The 20,791-nt window shown below is 52.7% G+C and overlaps 9 protein-coding genes across 11 annotated transcripts; 4 read left to right on the top strand and 5 right to left on the bottom strand.

Annotated features, from left to right (window-relative positions):
- Positions 1–12: 12 nt before the first annotated feature.
- PPTG_08298 (hypothetical protein) lies at positions 13–3,482 on the bottom strand (the record flags this gene model as incomplete). Its single annotated transcript, XM_008903248.1, has 5 exons — positions 13–381; positions 449–638; positions 697–759; positions 817–947; positions 1,011–3,482. 5 exons carry the CDS (start codon positions 3,480–3,482, stop codon positions 25–27), a joined length of 3,213 nt encoding a protein of 1,070 aa, XP_008901496.1. The 3' UTR covers positions 13–24.
- Positions 3,483–3,589: 107 nt separating this feature from the next.
- On the bottom strand, positions 3,590–5,678 carry PPTG_08297. 2 transcript variants are annotated; one of them, XM_008903247.1, is made up of 3 exons: positions 5,636–5,678; positions 4,861–5,501; positions 3,590–4,783 (listed from the first exon to the last, which is right to left on the bottom strand). In XM_008903247.1, the coding sequence occupies exons 2-3, from the start codon at positions 5,028–5,030 to the stop codon at positions 3,913–3,915; spliced, it is 1,041 nt and encodes a 346-aa protein (XP_008901495.1). In that variant the 5' UTR covers positions 5,031–5,501; positions 5,636–5,678; the 3' UTR covers positions 3,590–3,912. The 2 variants fall into 2 exon arrangements, with proteins under 2 accessions (XP_008901495.1, XP_008901494.1); XM_008903246.1 differs by having other exon boundaries at positions 4,861–5,678.
- Positions 5,679–6,163: 485 nt separating this feature from the next.
- Positions 6,164–6,637, top strand: PPTG_08296 (hypothetical protein; the record flags this gene model as incomplete). The annotated part of the gene is made up of 1 exon (XM_008903245.1): positions 6,164–6,637. The coding sequence occupies one exon, from the start codon at positions 6,164–6,166 to the stop codon at positions 6,635–6,637; it is 474 nt and encodes a 157-aa protein (XP_008901493.1).
- A 167-nt stretch (positions 6,638–6,804) lies between these two features.
- On the top strand, positions 6,805–7,563 carry PPTG_08295 (hypothetical protein; the record flags this gene model as incomplete). The annotated part of the gene is made up of 3 exons (XM_008903244.1): positions 6,805–7,140; positions 7,205–7,427; positions 7,487–7,563. 3 exons carry the CDS (start codon positions 6,805–6,807, stop codon positions 7,561–7,563), a joined length of 636 nt encoding a protein of 211 aa, XP_008901492.1.
- On the bottom strand, positions 7,263–13,964 carry PPTG_08294 (hypothetical protein). The gene has a single exon (XM_008903243.1). It carries the CDS (start codon positions 12,678–12,680, stop codon positions 7,872–7,874), a length of 4,809 nt encoding a protein of 1,602 aa, XP_008901491.1. The 5' UTR covers positions 12,681–13,964; the 3' UTR covers positions 7,263–7,871.
- PPTG_08293 (hypothetical protein) lies at positions 12,840–15,209 on the top strand. The gene has a single exon (XM_008903242.1). The coding sequence runs from the start codon at positions 12,901–12,903 to the stop codon at positions 14,902–14,904; it is 2,004 nt and encodes a 667-aa protein (XP_008901490.1). The 5' UTR covers positions 12,840–12,900; the 3' UTR covers positions 14,905–15,209.
- Positions 15,170–16,777, bottom strand: PPTG_22368 (hypothetical protein). The gene has a single exon (XM_008903409.1). The coding sequence runs from the start codon at positions 15,608–15,610 to the stop codon at positions 15,227–15,229; it is 384 nt and encodes a 127-aa protein (XP_008901657.1). The 5' UTR covers positions 15,611–16,777; the 3' UTR covers positions 15,170–15,226.
- Positions 16,035–19,392, top strand: PPTG_08292. 2 transcript variants are annotated; one of them, XM_008903240.1, is made up of 3 exons: positions 16,035–16,772; positions 16,849–16,905; positions 16,978–19,392. In XM_008903240.1, the coding sequence occupies exons 1-3, from the start codon at positions 16,290–16,292 to the stop codon at positions 19,060–19,062; spliced, it is 2,625 nt and encodes an 874-aa protein (XP_008901488.1). In that variant the 5' UTR covers positions 16,035–16,289; the 3' UTR covers positions 19,063–19,392. The 2 variants fall into 2 exon arrangements, with proteins under 2 accessions (XP_008901488.1, XP_008901489.1); XM_008903241.1 differs by having other exon boundaries at positions 16,035–16,905.
- An 85-nt stretch (positions 19,393–19,477) lies between these two features.
- On the bottom strand, positions 19,478–20,566 carry PPTG_08291 (hypothetical protein; the record flags this gene model as incomplete). The annotated part of the gene is made up of 1 exon (XM_008903239.1): positions 19,478–20,566. The coding sequence occupies one exon, from the start codon at positions 20,564–20,566 to the stop codon at positions 19,478–19,480; it is 1,089 nt and encodes a 362-aa protein (XP_008901487.1).
- Positions 20,567–20,791: the final 225 nt, after the last annotated feature.

Below are 20,791 nucleotides of genomic sequence, written 5' to 3'. Positions count from 1 at the left end.
TTGTCTTTTTAGTATCAGCGTACATTATGATTGAAGCTTATTCATCTCCTGCTCAATCATTTGCTTAAGTGAGACTGTAGGTTGGTCCGATACGAGCTCGACGAGAAGATTAATGAAGTCCACTTCGCGCTCGGAGAACTCGCGTAATGACAGCTCCTGCATCTCGAGACGGCGAAGTATCTTGTTGCATAGCGGCACAGCATGTGGAAGTGATCGCTTGACTGCTGCAAGTAATTTATCTTCACACTCACGTGCGAACTGGTCGCGGTGCCAACCCTCGCCTTTGCTGCCAGATGAGAATTGCCCGTGTTGACGGAGTTTGCTCATGCGATCACCATGCTTCTCAACGAAGCGATCGAGGATTGACGCTTTCTTCTTCTCCTACAAAATTCGTTGTCACCAGTTTACCAACGACATCCGTGCAATGCTGCTACAAATACCAACGCACATTTTCAAGCGAGGCCAGGTACATCCTGGTGGCTAAAAGCTCTTCGGTCGTGGCTGCTTTCTCTTGCAGAAGCTTCTCGTTCTCGTGATGCAGTTGATCTGCTTTTTCAATCGCCTGGTTCATTTCTGCACTCAAACGCTGCTTACTCAGTCGGGTAGCAACCAGGTCTTCCTCTTTGTTGTTTAAATCCCTAATGCAACAAATTCGTAAGTTTGCATTGCAGTTAAAACAACATTCGCTCTGTATACCGTGATAACTGATCTGCACGCCGAGTAGATTCGCCAGCCACCCGACTGTGGACTTGAAGTTGCCTGCATCGCAAGCATGAATTACAGCCGCACTCAACAACATCTTGTAGTTGTACCAACCTTTCTCTTTTTCGATGCTCCATAACTTCTCGTTCCAATTCTAATTTCTCTTCGACCGCTTGCCGGTACTTCTTCTTCAACTCAATTGAAGACCCACTCGCTCCCATCACAGTTCCTTCTGGGCCACTTGTCTGTCAAGTACACATCTCGGTAAATACGCTCAAGTGAGATAGCAAAATAATGCTTGACGTTACCCGGAGTTCAAGCGTGACATTTCGAGTTTGGAGTTCTTGTACCTGAGCGTGAAGAGTGCTTAACTCCTGTTCATACTGCTTAAATACTTGAGGAAGTGATGTGCGATTCTCTAGAGCACGCAGCTTGCTTCGAAGTCCAACATTTGCTAGCTTCATGTTTTCGATTTGGACTTCGAACATAGCACGCATCTCTTCCTGGTCCTGGATTGCCTCAGCCGCTCGAGCCTCTGCTGCCTCTTTTGCTTGCTGCTGCTCGCGTACAATTGAGAGCAGAGCGTCGTAGTTCTTCCTGAGTAAAGTTGCATCTGCAGCTTGAACTCTTTGAGCCGTCTTAACATCCAAACCATCTACATTCGGAGGTTCCATCACGCAGGGAGCGATACCGGCCCTTTTCAATGATTCTAACTTGAAAGAATCAGGTTTCGACGACGCTAAAGGAGGCATTGCAGCCAAAGCTCCCGCTGCTGATACAAATATCGATGGTGGGGCTGAATTCACTGCTGGTTCTACCGAATCAACCTCCGGACGTGAGTCAGCGTCACGGTAAGAAGCAAGAGGAGTTAAAGGGTGGCCATTTACTGGCGGGGCCCAAGAAGTTAACTCTTCATCAAGTTGCTGCGATTGTTCGGTTTGATGCCGCAGAATACTTCCAAGAGTTCTCCTGCTATATCCAACCTGCGCAAAGTCTTCTTCTGTACTTTGGTCAACAATTGGTAGTGGTGTGTGAGACTCCGGATGAGGAGGCACAGAATGAAGCGAGCAATGTGATACTCGAGTATTCTCTGGTTTACCCGATTCGATCTCTTTGACATCTTCCAAAGACTCGCGCAATTGTTCATATAGATCGGTTATTGACGGTCGTGTATCTGGTGCGGTATAATCCTCGTGAAGCTTTTCACTTTCCACTCTATTTTCGAAGCCAGATGAAGATGCTGTGTCCGGAACACGATGTTCAGGAACTTTAGCTGCTGAAGTTGTCGTACCGATCGTGTCAATGGAGCCACCGAGTATGTCTCGCTTTCGCTGAGCAAATACATTTAACCAACTCATAGCTTCAGACTCCACCACTCCATTTAAAGTTGATAACTGGTCGAATGAAGAGAGCTTGTCCGGGATTTCAGAATTTATCAACGTCGGAGATAATGTTGTAAGTGATGGCGAGCGACTCAGTGTCTCTGCTTCAGAGGTACGTCTGCTCTGCTCGGTTAGATGGGGAAATTGTTGTTTGTCGGGCTCACTTGAGCTAGCTACAAAACATAACTGCTCAAATGACACGCCACGAAGAGGCCTACAAACACATGCAAAGCCTCGAAGATTGGCCACTGCATTCAGCATCTGCACGCTTTCGCGCAAGCTGGTACGAGAGTCGATCACGTTGGCATACAGAAAAGTCTTGGCATTCGCAGTCAACAATGGAATCATGAAGTTGGATAGCACCATTTTACCTGCAGAACTCAGCGATGCACTGGATCCGCCGCCAGTAGCTGAAGCGCGACCGCTTTGTCTTGAAGTAGCTTCCGGCTGCCTTAAATCTTGCAAAATATTGTAAAGCTCGAGTTTTTCTTGTATCGACACCTGATCCTGAAAATCCTTTTGGTCGACGAGATCCACGAGATGAACTGTGCTGACCTGGCCACCATGAAACAAAGCCAACCGTACGAAAAAGTGAACATTCTCTGCGTTCTGTTTACGTACAATGCGATTGGTCTTTGCAGTCTGCACAATACGAAATGCAGTGGCCAAAGATGGAGCTTCCAGCGAAACAAACGTCAACGGTTCGGCTGGAGAGTTCATCCTAGTTGTATCCACAGTCGGAGTCTTCAACAAGTCAATCGCTTGGTTGTTCACAATGATCCAGCTGCTGATTCCTAGTCGCCACGGTTCACTTTTTCCATCTTGAAGCCGTCCTGATCCAATATCTAATTGAGAAAAGAAAGCGTGAAGCATTCCCACTAGCTGACCATACAGCTCTACAACGTCGTTCACAGCCATTTCAGGTTGTGGTGCGAAGCCTCCTCCGCCAACGCTTTTACCGAATAGCAGCCGAAACTTCTGCGTCGGATGTACGCCCCACACGACAACATTTGAATTGATACCGTCTCGTGCTGTTCGTAATGCAGGTAAAGTGATTTCAGTGAAAAAGTCGATTGCGTGTGACGGCGAACTTGACGAAAATACTGAATGTAAAGTCCATTCGGCCGAAGACACTGCACCACTGCCACTAGGGGAGGTACTTAACACTGCTGGAATTGTTCCACCGCCCGAGGACGAATCATTTGCTGGTTTGTTTGCCACTCGCACGCAGTTTTGCTGTGGAAGAACCTCGAAAACCGGCGTAGCGCGATTCGCAGCAGTGACGTAGCAGGATACGTGGATCTGGCTGAGCACTGGAGCACTAACATCACGCTTGCTTCTTTCCACAGTCCTAGCGCAGTCGTTGGAGCTCCTGGTGTCGCTGCCACGCCGCGACATTACCTTAGAAAATAAACGTCTATTTACTGCCAGCAAGAACACATTTAGCCAAGCATGCGGTTGTTTCAGCAAAACGGCCCAAACTCCTGCCATTGAACTTACGAACAAGACCAAGCAAAATATCATGAAACTCACATTCATAAAATAAAAATCAAACGCACCACTGCAGTCGCGAGGATGTCGAATGTTGCGCCCTGCGCTCCAATACTGACTTCCTCCTGCTGCTTCGACTTCGTCTTCCCTGTTGCTACTACCAATATGCTAACTACCAATACACCAGAAAGCCCCTCCATGTCTCTGGTCCCTCTAGATTACATTATACTTGCTTGATGTGTGTTGCATCCGCTGCCAAGGTGCGGAGGTGGTGATAGTGGTGTCTTGGCGTTAAGAAGGCAAAAAGAACCGATTCAGATGGCCACGGTCAAGGGATTCACGGTTGTAAATCGCACGTGGTCAACCGCTTCGCCGCATCTTCAAAAGTAGGAGCGTCGTATGCGGGTCGCAAGAGAGACAGACGGTGAGATCCGCTATCCGTAAACGCAATCTCAGAGGCTTCATCGTTCATCTCATCCATGACGCTGTCCTCCAGAATTTCCGATCGCTCCAGCGCCACGTGCATATCCGTCTTTTGACCAACGGTCTCGACAAGTTCGTCAAACAGTCCGATTTTCCATGCGAGATGCTTCTCTTCCAAGAAGTACCATACACGGTACGCGTTCCAGAAGTGCGCGTTGTCCAGCTTCTTTACGAGTGCGCCGTTCACAGTATCGCGAAACACTTTCTGGATTCGCTGCACGTCGACATCTATGTCGCTCAGGTCTACACCATTATTCACCAGGAAGCGCAGCAGCACCAGCAGTTCGTACTCGGATGGGCGATAGTGACCGCTGTGGGGATAAATAGTTTTAATGACCCCGTCACTGATCACCATCATGCCTGCTGTCTGCACACACTCGCCTCCCACGAAGCTCGTATGGTGGATTCGAGGGATCTTCTTCGTCTCCTTTTGAGAGCCGTAGAGAACACCATCGCGTAAAACAAAAATCCAGCCATCCGGCCCAGTTTCCACGATCTCTTGCGAGGCGTCATGTACAATGAGTCCATTCTGCACCGAGAGCGCAAACTTCTGACGTTCAGCGGCCGTATCACAGTACAACACAGTCTCGCGTTCTAGTTTCGTTCTCGGTACACCAGCGACTTCAATTGATTCATCGTCCAGCCATTCCCAGAAGCTCGGTTTCGTGGGCTCCATCGGCTGACGTTTCCATTCTTTATAATACGCTCGCAAGTTCGCTCCATATCTATCCAATCAAAATTAAAAAAAAAACATTAATGCGTGCCGTTTTCTAAATACCCCGAAGAGACGTGATAAACGTACCGGTGTTTGCGATCGCATACTTCTAGCCAGCTTTTTTTATCCACGACGGAAATGTTTCCTGCGCTGTAGCCTTTCACCAGCTTGGGCGAGTATTTCTTGGCCAACTTGACGATCTCGTGCATGTTTTGGTAGGTGGTTCGTCGTTTGGCACGCATGCCCTCCGCTGTCATTTGGTTGGTTCCGCTGGCTCCCTCCGTTCTTTCGTACGATTTTGGCTAAATTTTGCAGTGCCTGTGTGTGTGCAACAATTAGCCCACTCCCGTCTCGTGTTCGGACTCGGTTTCTGCTGTCGCCGCCACGGTGCCGTCTTTCAGTAGGTCGCGGCAGAATTATCTACGGACAGCGCTGTGTGTGCGTGTGGTGATCGATCGAAGCCCAGGGCCAGATGACGTCTCAGTTCCTCAGTCCAGCTAACTGCGAGAGCGCAAGCGCAACAGAGCAGCAAGTGGCACACACAGAAAGGGTACAGACAGCTTCTTTTCGCTGTCCTGCGTGTGGTGTAGGAAGGGACAAATGGCACAAAAGGAGCTCGTGCACAAACGGGTTTTTAGGCGTGTGTGGTTCGCTCTGCAACTTGTTTTGTGTGTGAGGATCTATCTCACTCTTCTTGGCAAAAAGGATTAATGCGACAAAATGCACTACTGCAGACGCACAAGCAAAGGCAGCATACGAAACAAACACACGTTAGTTGTCGTTAGTCAGCACCGATAGACCGTCGTCCTGCACTGCGAGGCGGCGTGTGCAAATGCAATAGCAACGTGGTTCTAATCCGTACCTGTTTCTCTTTTCTGGTTTGACTCTTCTCCTCTACAGCGCAAATTCTCTAATGAAGGCAACCGACCGAAAATCGGAGTTTTTGGTTTGCCATATGGCCCGGCTCTGTGCGAGGGAGAATACCGCGGTGGGTCGGGGTATTTTTCAGCCAATTAGAGAACTTGACCAGTGTTATGACCAATAGATGAGCCTAAAGTGTTCCAATTTTGGACCAATTACCGCCTCCTTAATTCAGAACCCTAACCGGTCCGGTTAGTGAACCGTACAATTTCATAATCGCCGAGAATGTTCGCTGATGTATTCCAAAAATTGCAGTGGGCGGGTTGCTTCGTGCGTTGATGCTGATCACGGGAGACTTCTGCCAAAACCTACTCATTGCCATCCGCACTATTTCTTTCGTGCCAGGTAAAAAGCTACATGTAGCAGCGCCGATGAAAACGCGGACCAAGATTCGTCTCAAATTTGTTTAGGTATCTGCAAGATTCAGCACCTGCAACGCGACGATCTGCTCTTTTCCGACCCGCTCGAAATGCCGACGACGGCGGCAGGCTTGGAGAACTCGTATCGCATCCGCGGCTGCAATTCAGTGCAGTACAGCACTGTACAGTTTTGTGTGTGCTTGATATCGTCTTCACTGAAGACTCTTCAAGGAGGCCATGTCCGGCTATGGTGGATAAGACCTCCTCCAGGTCCACCACCATCGCAGAAGCTTGTGACTGCCAGTGAACTTTTGAAGTTGGACGAAAATCAAAGAACCGAGTCCAAACTAGCTGTCGAAATGGTGCAGTACCGTGGGCTGGTGATGTTCTCCGCTGCTGGCACCGCACACAAAGTAAACCTACGCCGGGCAACGAGGCAACGAGAGGCGAATCATGTGCACTGGCTGCCCCCCGTCGCCCGGTCCCACCCGCGCGTGCACATCCAAATTGGAAATCCGACGAGCGCCGAGACGACACAAAGGCAACTTGTATGCAACACGTTGAAGTCGCCAATGGCGCGTTGAACGGCATGTGCTGCGCGCGACGCGTCACGGCCGCTGCGACCAGATGGCTCCTTTCAGTCGTACTACCATGCCGTCGGGGGAGTTACTACTATCAGGCACTTTCCGTAACGGCGATGAACAAGTAGCGCTCCCGCGTGGAAGTCGCCGCATTCTGCCAGTCCAACGAGATGGCCAGCAGCGAGTGCAGCACCGACTTTGAGGCCTCCACCTCTGTTGTTTCCAGCTCTGCTAATGCTGTCTCCGAGGAGCAGGACTACTACGACGACGACTTTGACGACTACTCGGACTCGTTCGAATCGGACAACGATGTCATCGTACCGGACCAATCCGTTGTTGCAGTGGCCTCGAGCTCACCAGACTGTTGTCTGCTACCTGTTGGGATGCGCGTGCAGGTATTCTGGAAAGAGGAAAACGAGTGGTTTAACGGCGTGATCCAGAGTGTCAAGGAAGTCAATGAACCGCGCTATTTCGTGCATTACGACGATGGCGAGCAGCAGTGGGAGGTGCGTTGCAGTCGCACAGTCTTGGCCTGTTAATAGTTGGAGTTCTGATGTCTTGTAGCTGCAGGGTTCAGCAAGCATACGCCCGCTTCCTGAATCGATCACTGGTACAGCTCAGTACACTCAAATGCAACAATTGCTGCCGCTGAATGCACACGACGCACGAGCCATAATCGACAGAAGAGCGATAGTGTACTGGCCTGATGAAGGAGAATGGTATAACGGCATTGTCAGCTCTGCTCAAGGGTTTCCCCCAGCAGTAAAGATCGAATATGAGCCGCTGGGAGCAGGTAGGGAATTTAGCTTTTTGTGGCACTCTTCTTCGATCTCATTCTCCATGTCCTTGTAGGAGCACATGCTCAATTCTATTCTCTTGCTACGTGCAACAACGGAATCACAGCAACCACAAACAGCTTTAACTACTGATCCTGAGGTCGTGCAGAATGCAGCTCCACCGTCTCCGCCTGAGCGAGTGTTATATGCTCGCCCGTACAAGCAAGCTGTCAGCGACCACTTCCAACCTATACGCATTGCACGACCCTATTGCTGTATTGTTGAGAAACACGGCGAGTCCGTCATCATTCCACGCCCATACAGTGAACGAAGGTATCTTCATGCCATTCATAACTCTCTCGAGTACTCGCGACATACGGCTCCCTCGCTCCAAGTCGACAAGGCTGACAGCATTGTACAGACAACGTTGCCTTCATCATGATGTGTACATTCAAAACACTTTATGCATTCTTTCTACCACGAACCGACTTGAGAACCTTCTTGATGGAAGCATGGCTTAACGCAATCTTCGTTTGGTCGACGTCGCCTCGACTTGTTCTGGATGACGCTGCTTCCACGTCGCTGTCCACATTCTCGTCTTCTGAAAACGCGTAGCCATGGTACGAGCCAACAAAAGATGACGTGCGCGATCCAATGGCTGCATTTACCGTACTTGTAGCGGCAACGGACCCAGGAGCTTCCAGGAAAGATGGCTCCACACCTGCATCAAAGCTGTCGAAGCTGTCGATGGAGTGAAATGATCCGCGAATGCGAATATTCCGCTTCTTCTCTCGACCTTGAAAGCCTGCCATATGATCTGGATCGATGGTATCTCCGCCACTGGATGAACTGGAGAACGGGGACGCGATCAATCTCTCGCCAAGCGGAGAAGAACGCATCAGAGTTTCTTCCGGACTTTCCAGTCTGGTGAAAAGCTTCGCGTAGTCAACGACTGTAGCGGGTTCATCGGACCACGCTGTGTTTGACACGGATCGCCGATGTTCACGTAGCATACCTCGAGGCGAGTTCGGCAAGCCCATAACCTCCCGTTCCTGGAGAATGTGATACATCGAAGGTAGCGAGAACCGTCGTACGATTTTCCACAGGCCGTCACGCAACAGACTCAACGACAGCACAAGGAGGCAGACCAGCCAGAAAGTCGGCAGCTCTTGAAGATACTCCATCTCACCAGTGGCTTGCGGGAATCCCGTGTTAGGCAACGAGATGAGGGATCCTGCAGCGAACCACAACAGTATAGATACAGTCACCGTGAGCAGGAACTGCCACGTAAGCATGAACGTCTCGAGACACAACTTCAGGTTCACCACGATCACAAGATTCGTGAATACCACGAACCCCAGCGTCACCAGTCCGCCACTTTTTCCAGTCTCGGTGGCGATAACTGGGAAATCACGGATACTAAGACCGAAGCCTTCAAATGCCCAGGCTGAAACGAAGAAGATGACGATCGAATGCCACACGCCGTTAAAAATCCACGGCCAAAACACGCGACGTGCGAGCAGGATATTCTTCTGCCCAAGTGCGTACAGATACGGGAACTTGGCGGCACTAGTTGATGATACATCCTGATCGAACACGGCAAAGAGTACCAGCGGTACACTTGTGTACAACACATTGAAACTTTGAGCAGCTACGTCCAAGATAAGCGGTTGACCCGAAAACCCACAGAAGCATCCGAACCAGAATGTTGTAAGCACATATGTCACGTTCTTGTAGAGCATGTAGCTCATGAGTTTAGCCACGCGACGGTAAGCCCAATGACCATGAACAAACAGCAATCGTTGAAGGAAGCGGAATTGAGCCAATGCATAGTCCGAGGCATTCACAGCCTGCGCTCCTTCCTGACCGGATATACCCACACCAATATGAGCTGACTGGATCATCGCAACATCATTCGCTCCATCGCCGATTGCAAGTGTAACACTGTCGGGCTCAAATTCGCGAACAAATTCAACAATATCTGCTTTCTGTTTGGGAGACACGCGACAGCAAATGACTGCTGACGCGCACTGCTGAGTGACTTGGTAGAACAAGCTACGCAGTTGAGGGCGAAGAGCGTACTCGAGAGCCTGTCCGTCAATCACGAGCGCTAGTTTCTGCGAATTTGAACCACTCTGTCGGCCTTCGCGGCTGTCTAAGTTTCCAGCGAGAGAACCATATTCAGGCGTGTGAACAGCTTCATCATCAGCCTCGATTCCGACGTCGTACAGCGATTCTTCGTCCGACGTGAACCTGTCGACGTATTCTGCATCCGTCGCTACTGAAGAATACATTGGCGTTTGGCTAAACGCTGATGAAGTCCTTGACGTCCGGCGATTTCGGGGACGTCGTCGCTTCTGCTTTCGCTTTTGCTTTGTTGGTGGCCCAAAGAGAAACTCACTGATTGCAGCCTTCGCACTTCCCAAGAAATTGTCGGTTTGGATTGAGGCTCGACGTCTCGAACGCCGCATCCCTCTACCTCCGTTGGTTCTAGAAGACAGTGAGGCCAGAAATGGCGATGGATGGTAAGAAGTGGCTTCTTGATCACCGCGCTGAGATAATTCCTTCAGTGCTGCAGCAGTCGAGGTGTAGCCATCGCCACCAATTTGCTGCACATCCATGTCGTGAGAAAGCAGCGCGCTAGCGTATCCAATATTCACTGCCGTCTCCATTTTATCGCCTGTGAGGGTCCACACCTTAATGTTCGTCTCTTGCAGTAGGCGTAGTGTCGCCGGCACACCAGCCTGCAGTTTGTCCTGAACTGCTGTGACTCCAAGAAGAACCAAGTCGCGCTCGATTTCGTTCATCAACGGGTCGATCGCATTCGCACGACCTTGACGTCGCTTAACTAATTCCTCCATCGAAGCATGTGCCTGTGTATAGCGGGCGTTCCAATTTTCATACTCCTGCCGGCTGATCGTTTTGTATGCGAGGCAAAGCGTACGCATACCAGCTTTTGCATAAAGCGTAAGCTGCTCCGAAGCTTGTTCGGACGACATCCGACCTGGCATTGCTGCTTGATCTGCACCAAGTCGCTCAAAAATAACATTGTCAGCGCCTTTGCAAAGGAGTTCGATCGCCCCATCTGGAGTCTCTACGATCACTGTCATGCGTTTTCGGTCGCTGTCAAATTCCAGCACATTCAGTAATTTGTACGAGCTAGGTGACGTCCATCCTGGCTCCAAGAGCATCACGGCAGTGGGCGTCCGGTGTACAAAGCGGACGTTGCAAAACGCCGCCGCAGACACCAAGGCCTGCTCGTCGGGTGATGACGCAGAATACTCCGGGAACGACGTACTGCACATCTCAGTGAGGGATTTAGTGGGGATCAGCGTATGACATAATGCCAAGTGTCGTAAGAATCGACGAAGAGTTTCCGCTTGCTCTCCACCAGCGTGAATGTCGGCGAAGAGCTCTGTCGGGTCGAAGTCAACAAATCTTGGGCCATCCTGTGAATCACCAGCTGTAGACAACGTTTCGTTTGACATCTCAGCCTCCATATCTTTATCCTGCATGAGACCGCCGTAGTGCTTACCCCCCACCATGCAGTAACGGAAAAGCATAAGGTTCATCGTCAGAGTACCCGTCTTATCAGTGAAGATATGATGTACGCGACCGAGATCTTCATTCAGAGCTGATGATCGCACCATGGCCGGCGTATCGGACGGTTTGTCGTACATTTCCAGGTCTTGCTCGATAAAATAGGCTTGCCAATACTTGACGAACTCCAGTGACACATTCAGCGAAATAGGAACAAAGTTTTGCATGATAATGAAGTAGCGCAGATGCAACTTGGCGAGCTCTGCCAGTGGATGAGAAGTAGAAGCGCCAGTCAGATTGTGATGTCGTCGTTCGCTAGCACTGAGAAGATACCAGAACGAATCGCCCTCCGTGTGCATCCAGTGGGCACCAAGCAGCGCGCCGAGAAAGCAGACGAGCTGCTGGATAAATACGATCCCGATAATGAGTCGATTGAGTCGCCGCTCCACGGACGAGGTCTTCACAACTGGCTCTGTGTTACTGCAAAATACCTTGGTCTCGTGACCCGTAAAAACCACCATACCTGTGACGGAGCGAGTATTGCGGAGTACACAGCTCCGTAACATCATCTGCTTTGCTGTAACTGGTACACGCACACGCACGAGGCCATCGCCAGTCATTTCGGTCTGCAAAAGACTGGCAGTTTGCACCGGGGCCGCCAATTGCGCACTGTTCGGGTCATTTGCAGCGACGCCCAGCATTTCCGCTTGAGCTGGGCTTAGAATCGCCGAAAAGGTTCCATCGAAACTGGTAATACGATTGTTGGGCTGCTCGCACACCATCATACCGCGCAGTTCGTTGTACCCGCCACCTTCAATCGTGCGGCTTTTGGTGCTCGAGCCGCGACAGAGCGAAGCCACCAACGGAATGGCCGTGCGGATCTTGAGATTGGTTTCGCCATCCAGAGACTTCGTTTCGATGTATGCCAGGTTGGACTCTGCTGATTGTTGCTTCGGTGATACTGGTCCTTGATCGCCTTGAATGTCTAGAAGAAGCTCTGATCTGTCTATTGCAGAGTCTTTCCCTTTTTCCAAGTCAGTAGAGCCTTGCGAGTTTGTAACTTGCAGTTGTTGTGGTCTTGGACCATCATCATCATGTTCCACTGCTTCCGCCGACAACAGGAACAGGTCCGCTGGGACGGTTTGATCATTCATCACCTTGACAATGTCCCCCACACGTAAGTCTCCCCATTGTCGCTGCTCCCAACTGCCCAAGGGAGTCAGCGTCAACACCGGTCGACTATTAGTCACACGATCAGCTCGATGTCGCTCCCGGTCCTCCAGTGCCTCTTTGATTGCGCTACATATAAACACCACCGCCAACGGCAGCAAAATAGTCGGGATACCGCTTGTGTTGCTCACTTCTCGGATAGTCTGGAGCACAGCAATGAACAGGAAATAGACGTTCGATGGTCGCTTAAGTTGCGCCAGCAGCACGCGCGGAGCGAAGTTCCAAGCGCTGTACTTGGCACTCACCACCACATTGCCGGTGAAGGGTGACGGTGGCCCCACTGCATCCTCGCGCGGCCTCTTGGCGCCGCCAAACAGCCACGAAGACCGTCGGCGATTACCAAGTCTACGCGCCTCGCGCTCCTCTCGTCGACGTCGACGCTGCGCCGCGTTCGCACGCGCCAAGAGCGTCTTGCGGTCTATGCGAATGACGCGCAAACGCTGGTCTGAATCCTCTGCGTCGGCGCGAGGCTCCGCCACAGCCTCGGCCTGGATCCGCATATTGGGAGTAGAATTGCTCTGTGCGAAAAACTGCGTACCGGTATGTGATGTCACGATTACGGTCAAGTCTAATTTTGGATCAGGCTGTTATCAGGTGTATGTCATCTGAATGTTGCTAGAATCAGATGGACCGGTTAGAATCAGTGCTGACCGGGCCGAAACCGCGCTTTAGTGACAGGTTGATCTCCATCACACATCACCAGTCGATTACGAAGAAAGCATGAGCGACGTGCAATCGCTCAGTGATTCGCCAGCGTCGTCTGTGGGGCTTGGCAATTCGCTCATGTGGGAGAAAGTAGCGCTGTCGCCGCTAGAGCTTCTTTCAGTGCAGCTGGAGCACGAGTTACAGCACGCCGAAGAGGTGGCAGCAGCATCCGCTGCAGGCAAACAGAACAAAAACGGTGTGGATGTGGACACCAGCACTGGTAAAGCGGCAGGACGAGTGACCATCGAAGTTTTGGCAGCCAAGGGTCTGGCACTTGACAAGAACGCGGCAGTGCAGGCGGTCAGTACCAATACGCAGCCAGAATTGTACGTGTCTACGCAGGTGACTCCGCTCTCAGCGTTCGAGAAGACCACGAAGAAGCACTTGCGTACTGCCGGCGTGCAAGCTGTGGACAATGCAACTGCAGGCTGGAAGGAGACGCTGGTGTATGAAGGTGCTAAGACCAAGAAGTTCAGCGTGAAGGTCTCGCTTAGCTGCAATGCTGAGGTCATTGCGGATGTCGTTCTCGGAGAGCTGGAGTTGCGCAGCACTGACTACCAAGACCAGATGCCGCACGAAAATTGGTTCGATTTGAAGGCACCGACCACTGTAGCAAGCAGTGGCATTACTGGAAAGCTACTTCTGCGCATCAGGTTCGAGTACTCTGTGCGGGAACGTCATGAACGTCAGGTGGCTCTACTCCGAGAGAAGAAGCGTGAGAACGATGATGATATCGAACGATACAAGTCCACATCGCGTCTTGTGAATGCGCCAGTACGACACCCTGCTGCGTTCGGCAAGGAGACGGCACGATCTGCGCTTTACCTGCCTGGCAACAAGTTCCTTATCGATGCACATCACCCGGGTGCCGTAAGTGTAGCGCCTCTTGCGGACAAGACGCGCATTGTGACTCCGTTTGGACGAGGCGTTGTGGTATCATTCCGACCAGAGACCAAGATGTATGTGGTGCAATTGGACACGGATGCTGCGTCGAAGAACCACACCATTGCTTACTTACGCCAAAATGTCGTGAAGGAAGAGCCCGATGAGCCTCATCTCCGTATGCACATGAAGGTTTCGACCCCGTACGGCTTGGGTGTACTGGAGGAGATCCGCCCACACGACGACGTTCTGGTCGTCAAGACCGACTATGCTCACATGTTCATGCAGCGTAAGGACGTCAAACTGCCGGTGAAGGATATCTCGGACATGACGACGAAGGACCTGGTGAACGAAGCCATCAAGCTCGCGGACGCTGGTAACGAGGAATTCCGCGAGGGTAAGCTGCAGGACGCTGTGTACAGCTACCTGCGCTCGCTTGGGTTCCTTCAGCGCGTGGATCAGGACAATGCAACCCATAAGGAGAAGGCAACCATCATTCAGACAATGATCCGTTGCCACCTCAACATTGGAGCCTGCAAGTTGAAGCTGAACATGTACACAGACGCCGAGATCGCGTGCACGAACGCCTTGAGTATTCTCACGGTGCTAGCCGAGAACCGCGAGGGCAACGTCGTCACGTGGATGGGGCGCCTGGGCATGTCTGAGCAGCTCATGTTCGAGGAGTGGCCGTCCAAGGCGCGCTTCCGTCGCGCGCAGGCGTGTGTGAAGCTGGAAAAGTACGTGGACGCCAAGCAGGATCTGCTGTTGGCGGTGAAGCTAAACCCTCGAGACAAGTCGTGCCGCACGCTGCTGGACAAGGTGAGCAAGCTGGTGGACAAGCAGAAGCGCGACGAGAAGAAGGCCTGGGGCGGCATCTTTGACAATCTTGAGACATCATCTTCGACCATCAAATCCGTGACAACCAAGACGACTGCCAATACGACTAGCAAGAGCGGAAGCAGCGAGGAAACGTCGATCTTCACGCGCAAGTCAAAGAAGCAGCAGGAGACTACAGTAGCAACTTCGGACGCAGCCGAGCCTTGGTACTTGACCACGCGAGCGTTGGCCACGGCCTCGGTGGTGACGGCGGGCGTGGCAGCCGTGGCACTGCTGGCGCTGAAGCCCAAGAGCTCATAAGCAAGCGACCGATGCGCACGTGTCCGCTGCTGCCACTTCAACCTTAGGTGCTGGCTCTCTGTCTGGCATCTGCGACTAGGCTGAGTCGACTATCGTCTCCACTGGGCTACGCAGCAGTGCGCGCCTTGGATCAGAGTAGTCAGCAGCTGCGACTGCGACAGGGCTGGCGCATCGTGTGGACGTGAGCGTGCGAGGACCTTGCTAGACGTTCCGCGCCGCCGTATAACTCGCGTCCACTCGCTTTAACACCAGCGATGCAAATAAATACACGACAGAATTGTTTGAAAGAGAGGGTATCTACTTGCACCAATGTTTCCTTTTGCTACCTAAAGCAACACGGCAGCGAGCACTGTCTAAAGCGAAAGGGGAGGTGCGTATACCGCGCCAATACGGACCCCTGACGTAGTTGGTTGCCCATGTTCGATCCGATCTCGCATGCATCGATGAAGCCACCTTCACCGACTAGCCAGCCTGGTTTCGACGACTTCCGCGGGCCTGGCAGCGGCATTCCGCCGGCCGAGCAGTCATAGCCGCCGCGTTGTGATCCTATCGTTTGCCTGTCACCAAGATGTGTTGTTGCCGAATGACCGACACCAGCTGGCCCGCAGCACGGCAACTTGCCTCTTGTCGGAGTGATGGTCACTGTCCCTTCTGGGAACGCGTGTCGACGATCCGTCCCGCGTCGCTTCAACTTTGCCGTTAGCATAACGCACGGCTTCCACCCTTTCTTCCGACGTCGCTACCGACGGAGGAAGCCCCGCAGCACACAGCTAGCAGCAAGTAACGACCGCTCCAGTCAAGTCACATCACGCCTCGACACATGCGTGCTCCGGATTTTTCCATGAAAGGCAATCACTAGCTTTAACTGCCTCTGTGGTGAACCGCATGCATGACGACGTGCACGATCTGAAATTTCCGATGCGAGCAGACCACCGCCCACGGTTTGCCGCAGGCTCTGTCCAGCCAAGGATGGCGACGCCATCTACAGCCTACGGAGCTCCGTGCTCGCTCGACGGGGTCACCACGCAGTTTCGCGCAGTCATGTTACACACTCGCCATCTCAGACGCGCCGACGCAGGAGCGGCCGTTGAAAATTCGCGCACGAGATGGTTTTCAGCGTTTAATTGCAACAAAAAGAAACAAATCGCTAAACCCACCCTCCTTGTCGTTGAGGTTTCCGTCTTTTTGGCGTGGGTGGGTCCTTTCGCTTTAAGTGAACGTGGGGCAACCTGTCACAGAGCCCGTTTCGCGAAAATAACCCCCTCCTCCAGCCCACCCGCCCGCGTCCACAGCGGCGTCATTCTCCAATTTGCCGCTTTCCGCGCAAGTGGACGACTGCCGGCCGTTTCAGCGGCACTCCGACACCCAGCAACTGCTCGCACGCCATGGGCCACAGCAACTCAATGAGCCCTGCTAAGAGCGGCAGCGGCGGGGTCCCCTCCCCCATTACGCCGCCGCAGCGCGACGCCAACCTCGATGGATCGGACCTCGCGGCGTTGGAGAAGCCCGTTCACCACGACAACCCTGTCGAACCAGTGCGCGTGAAGCTGCAGGACCCGGTCGGATACCCGTCGGACTCGCTCTGGTCCTCGGAAGGGCTCAAATCGCGCTCCTCACTACTCTTCTCCGCCTCTCAGGCGCTGAGCGAGCGACCGGCCAGCTTTGCGCTGCGTGCCCCGCGTCTGCAATCCAAGACGGACTCGCGCTCCGTGCCCAGCGCTCAGACCACGCCGCCCAGCGAGTCGGATGAAGGCGAGGCGGCGGTGGACAACCAGACGGAAGACGAAGGCCAACACGATGCCCCATCTGAGAACGCCGGAAAGCTGCCGGCATCATGGGGAACGACAACACAGAAACAGTCGAGCAAGGTACCTGTTTCTTTCCTATGGGATTCCAGCGAGCCAATGACTCTGACACAATGGGTTGACTTGTTTGCTTGTGCAGGAGAATCAATCGACGGACAACCAAGAGCCTGAGTCGCATGCGCTGCCACTCAATCTCGTACGTTTTAGTTGAACTCGGTTTCGTTTGGTTAAAACTGCTTCTAACTATTGTGTCCCTTCACTCTAGCAGCTCCAGGATCACGAACATGCTCCTCTGTCTCGAAGCGCTGAGCCCCGCGGGGTGGATATCTGGACGAACCCTCACAACGACTTCGAAGATGGTGACTTCACGTCGTCGGTGAGCCCCACCACGTCGCCTGTCAAGCAAAGTTTTCCACGCTCGAGTGCACCCACCTCCAGGCCCATCCCGAACGGATCGTCTCGTGGCGACAGCAAGACTGTCGGATGTCGAGTTCCTCCTGGAATGTCCTTGATCGACCGAATTCAAGAGGACTTCCCCCGTACGCCTTCACCAGAGTACGGACCGTTTGAGGGCGATCGTTTGCCTGCTCGCAGGCCTTCATTTGGTGGAAGAGATCAGCAGATGCACTCGGTGTTCGGCATCGACGAAGGAATGGGGCAGCTCAGACTCGGCAATTATCACTCAGCTACGCCCTACGAACCTGCCTGTCGTTCTGGCCACGACTTCGAAGGTTTACCTCGGATGCCGCAGCACACTAATGGTGCCAGACTTTCTGGAATGAATGGCCACCGACACACATTCGGCAGGAGCACCAGCGAGCCTCCTTTTGGTGGCACTTACCATGGAGCTATGGCACAAGGCTATATGTCACCGTACGCCATGACTGCCCAAGGTGTTCAGGGCTTCCCTGTAATGATGGGTGCCGGCAAGTCGCGGTGGGCCGCAAACGAAGACGCCTACTCGTTCACAGCCTCGCCTTTCGGGTTTGCGCCAGCGGACTTCGCAACTTTGCATCCTAGTCACAACCCAGCCATGTCAGGTTTCCCTCTTGGCTATGCTGGCGAATACCGCGGTATGAAACCCGTTGACAAGATGTTCAAAGCTCGGCCGTCGTACCCCGTGGTTGACCACCTACAGTACGAGCGTCATGACTTCGGAGGCTACGCGCCTCGTCCGCAGATGCTGCACAGGCCTAAGGTCGGAGGATCTCGACGAAGCGAATTCGAGTACTTTCACCCGATCGCTCATTCGTACTCATCCAACAGTCTTCTGGAGGAATTTAACTCGGCGCCCAAGTCGGAGAAATGGGGATTGTCCACCATCAAAGGGCACCTCTTCATCTTCGCGAAAGATCAGACAGGATCGCGATTTATCCAGCAGAAGCTGGAGAAGGCAGACGAACGCACTAAGGCCGACGCGTTCAACGAGATCTTCCCAAACTCGCTTTTGTTGATGACGGACGTGTTTGGCAACTATGTGATCCAGAAATTTCTCGAGTATGGATCACTGGAACAGCAGCAGATGCTGGTGGAGCTGATGACGAGCAACATGATCAGTCTGGCACTGCAAGTGTACGGGTGCCGCGTGATTCAGCGTGCTCTGGAAGTGACTCAAGTCGAAGAGCAACTCGCGCTGATCCGGCAGCTAAAGGGCCACGTGATGAAGTGTGTCACTGACCAGAACGGCAATCACGTGCTGCAGAAGTGCATTGAGGCGGCATCCTGGAAGAGAGCGGTCGAATGCAACGGGTTGGGACCCCAGCGTTTCGTGACGGGGGAGGATATCCAGTTCATTATCGACAGCTTCGTCGGCCAGGCCGCGTCTCTCTCCACGCATTCGTACGGATGCCGTGTGATTCAGCGCGTGTTGGAGCATTGTGCGCCGAACCAAATTCGCCCGCTGCTGAATGAGATCATTTACAAGTGTCGCGAGCTTGTGAAAGACCAGTTTGGGAACTACGTCGTGCAGCACGTTATCAGCCACGGCGAGCCGGACCAGCGCAACATTGTCATGCAAGCAGTACTTCCTGAGATCGCTCGCTGGAGCCAGCACAAGTACGCGAGCAACGTCGTGGAATCCTGCTTGGAACATGCGACGAAGGAGGAGATCAGCCAGATTGTCGACTTCATCCTTCAGTGTGACGAAAGTGGCGCGTCCTGTGCACTTCTTCCCATGATGAAACACATGTATGGCAACTACGTGGTGCAGAAATTGCTGGAGCGTGCGGATGACCACGACCGCCATCGCATTGTATGTATTATTCGACACAACGAGGACTATTTGAAGCGCTTCACGTTCGGGAAGCACGTTTTGAGCCGGCTGGAGCGCGAGGAGCAGGTGAACTACTATTGAGCAGACAGCTCTGGAGACCACCCCGCTACCGCACTAGCGGCTTTGAAGCAGGCGAGGCACCAACACAGCAGCCTTCAACATGCTTCTGCGCTTCCTGCCCGCCTACACTACCTATATAAATATTTTGCGGCGCAACGACAAGCTGATCGTTCTCCACGCGCCTTGAGTTCAAGACAAGCTGCAACCACAAGCAGCATTATGACCGAAACCAAGTTTGAGCGTACGATACACGGGCCACCATACCAAAAACTAATAAACAGGTTCAATAAATTGGTTCCATTTTGAATCGAAGGCTTTTCACCTTAGCATGGATTTACACAGCAAGGCCTTCAGTTTTTCCATTACAATAGGTAAGATTATTTCTATTCCAACCAATCAGAGCACGATATCTGTCTTGCTTCAACTGCACGGCAACCTACAGCTCCTGCAGCGCACGCACCACCTGCTCAGATGCGCGTGTTCCAGTGTCGACGGCTGAATGCACCGACATCCCAGGCTGCTCGAAAGCTGTCGCCTCACCGGCGAAGAAGATGCGGCCGTCCACGGGCGCTGCAAGATCGTACGATGCCGTGTCGGACTGACCCACGCGAGGATAAGCGTAGCCTCCGCGGATCCACGGTTCGTCACCCCAATCCTTGTACGTGCCCTTAACGAAGAACTTCCGCGCAGGAGACGGCTCGTCCACGGTTCCATAGATCATATCGAGCTGGTCGAGGAAGCCCTCAATGATCTCCTCGTGGTCCTTGCCGACAAACTTCTCCGCGTATAGCGCACCGGCATAACCCGTAATCAGGTATTGCGTCTCACTGTCCTCAGACGTGCTGGCTTCCTTCTCAGCACACAACTTATCGCCATTGGACTTAAGGTGGCCAATGCCCTGCGTACTGTTGACCCAGAACTCCGGCAAGAAGCAATCCGAGCACACGACACCGTGTGCGTCCTCGGGCCAGAAGCGACCCGACATGTGCAGCAGCACCTTACCTGCACGGCGCATGTTGAACGACGCCACGGCGTCGATCTTCTCCTGAGGAAGTGCCGGTGTGTAGGCGATCTTCGAGAACACGGCAGTCGATACAGTAACAACCAGCGTGCGGCACGAGATCTGCTTGCCCGATGTGTTGGTCACAATGATGCGGTCGCTGTGGGAGTAGTCCACGCTTGCCACAGGCCAGTTGAGACGAGTTGTCACGCCCTCGGCGAAGAGGTTAACGAATCGCATAAAGCTCGGCACAACACGGTAGTCACCTTCGTCCTCCAGCTCAATCCACTGCTTCTCGTAGCGACATGTAGTACGCATCGAAATGTCCTCCAGCGGACCACCGGCCGTGTTAGCGTATCCTGCCTCACACAGCTTCATCATGGACGGGGACAGACCAATCTCGTTGAAATAATCCCGCATAGACTTCTCAGGCGGGATCTGATCGATATTCTCAAGGTCGCTCAGGTCGAATACCGACTCGTTAAACTTGACGAACTCCTCGTCCTCATCGTCATACCTTAGCATTCGCTTCTGGTCGCCGATGTAGTAGTAGCCAACGCCTCCATCCGGAGCAGGCTCAGTCGGACCACCATCGCCCTATACATGCAATTGAATCCATGGATCGTAAGTATCACTGCTTAATTTTTTTATATACATGGATTGTGTTTGAAATGTATGAATCCAGACTGACTTCTCCCGGGTGGACACGTGCAAGACTCAACGACACAAGAACTGTGCCATCGAATGCAC

Source organism: Phytophthora parasitica (assembly GCF_000247585.1).
Source record: "Phytophthora parasitica INRA-310 unplaced genomic scaffold supercont2.15, whole genome shotgun sequence".
Taxonomy (NCBI): domain Eukaryota; phylum Oomycota; class Peronosporomycetes; order Peronosporales; family Peronosporaceae; genus Phytophthora; species Phytophthora nicotianae.
Note: the sequence above shows the minus strand (reverse complement) of the source record. Positions and strands in the feature narration are given on the sequence as shown.

Coding starts and splice junctions, on each gene's coding strand:
- PPTG_08297 (XM_008903246.1), bottom strand. CDS start 5,030: ATGACAGCGGAGGGCATGCGTGCCAAACGACGAACCACCTACCAAAAC. Junction 4,784..4,860: donor GTATGCGATCGCAAACACCG/GTACGTTTATCA, acceptor TTGATTGGATAG/ATATGGAGCGAACTTGCGAG.
- PPTG_08294 (XM_008903243.1), bottom strand. CDS start 12,680: ATGCGGATCCAGGCCGAGGCTGTGGCGGAGCCTCGCGCCGACGCAGAG.
- PPTG_08293 (XM_008903242.1), top strand. CDS start 12,901: ATGAGCGACGTGCAATCGCTCAGTGATTCGCCAGCGTCGTCTGTGGGG.
- PPTG_22368 (XM_008903409.1), bottom strand. CDS start 15,610: ATGCTAACGGCAAAGTTGAAGCGACGCGGGACGGATCGTCGACACGCG.
- PPTG_08292 (XM_008903240.1), top strand. CDS start 16,290: ATGGGCCACAGCAACTCAATGAGCCCTGCTAAGAGCGGCAGCGGCGGG. Junction 16,773..16,848: donor CACAGAAACAGTCGAGCAAG/GTACCTGTTTCT, acceptor TTGCTTGTGCAG/GAGAATCAATCGACGGACAA. Junction 16,906..16,977: donor ATGCGCTGCCACTCAATCTC/GTACGTTTTAGT, acceptor TCACTCTAGCAG/CTCCAGGATCACGAACATGC.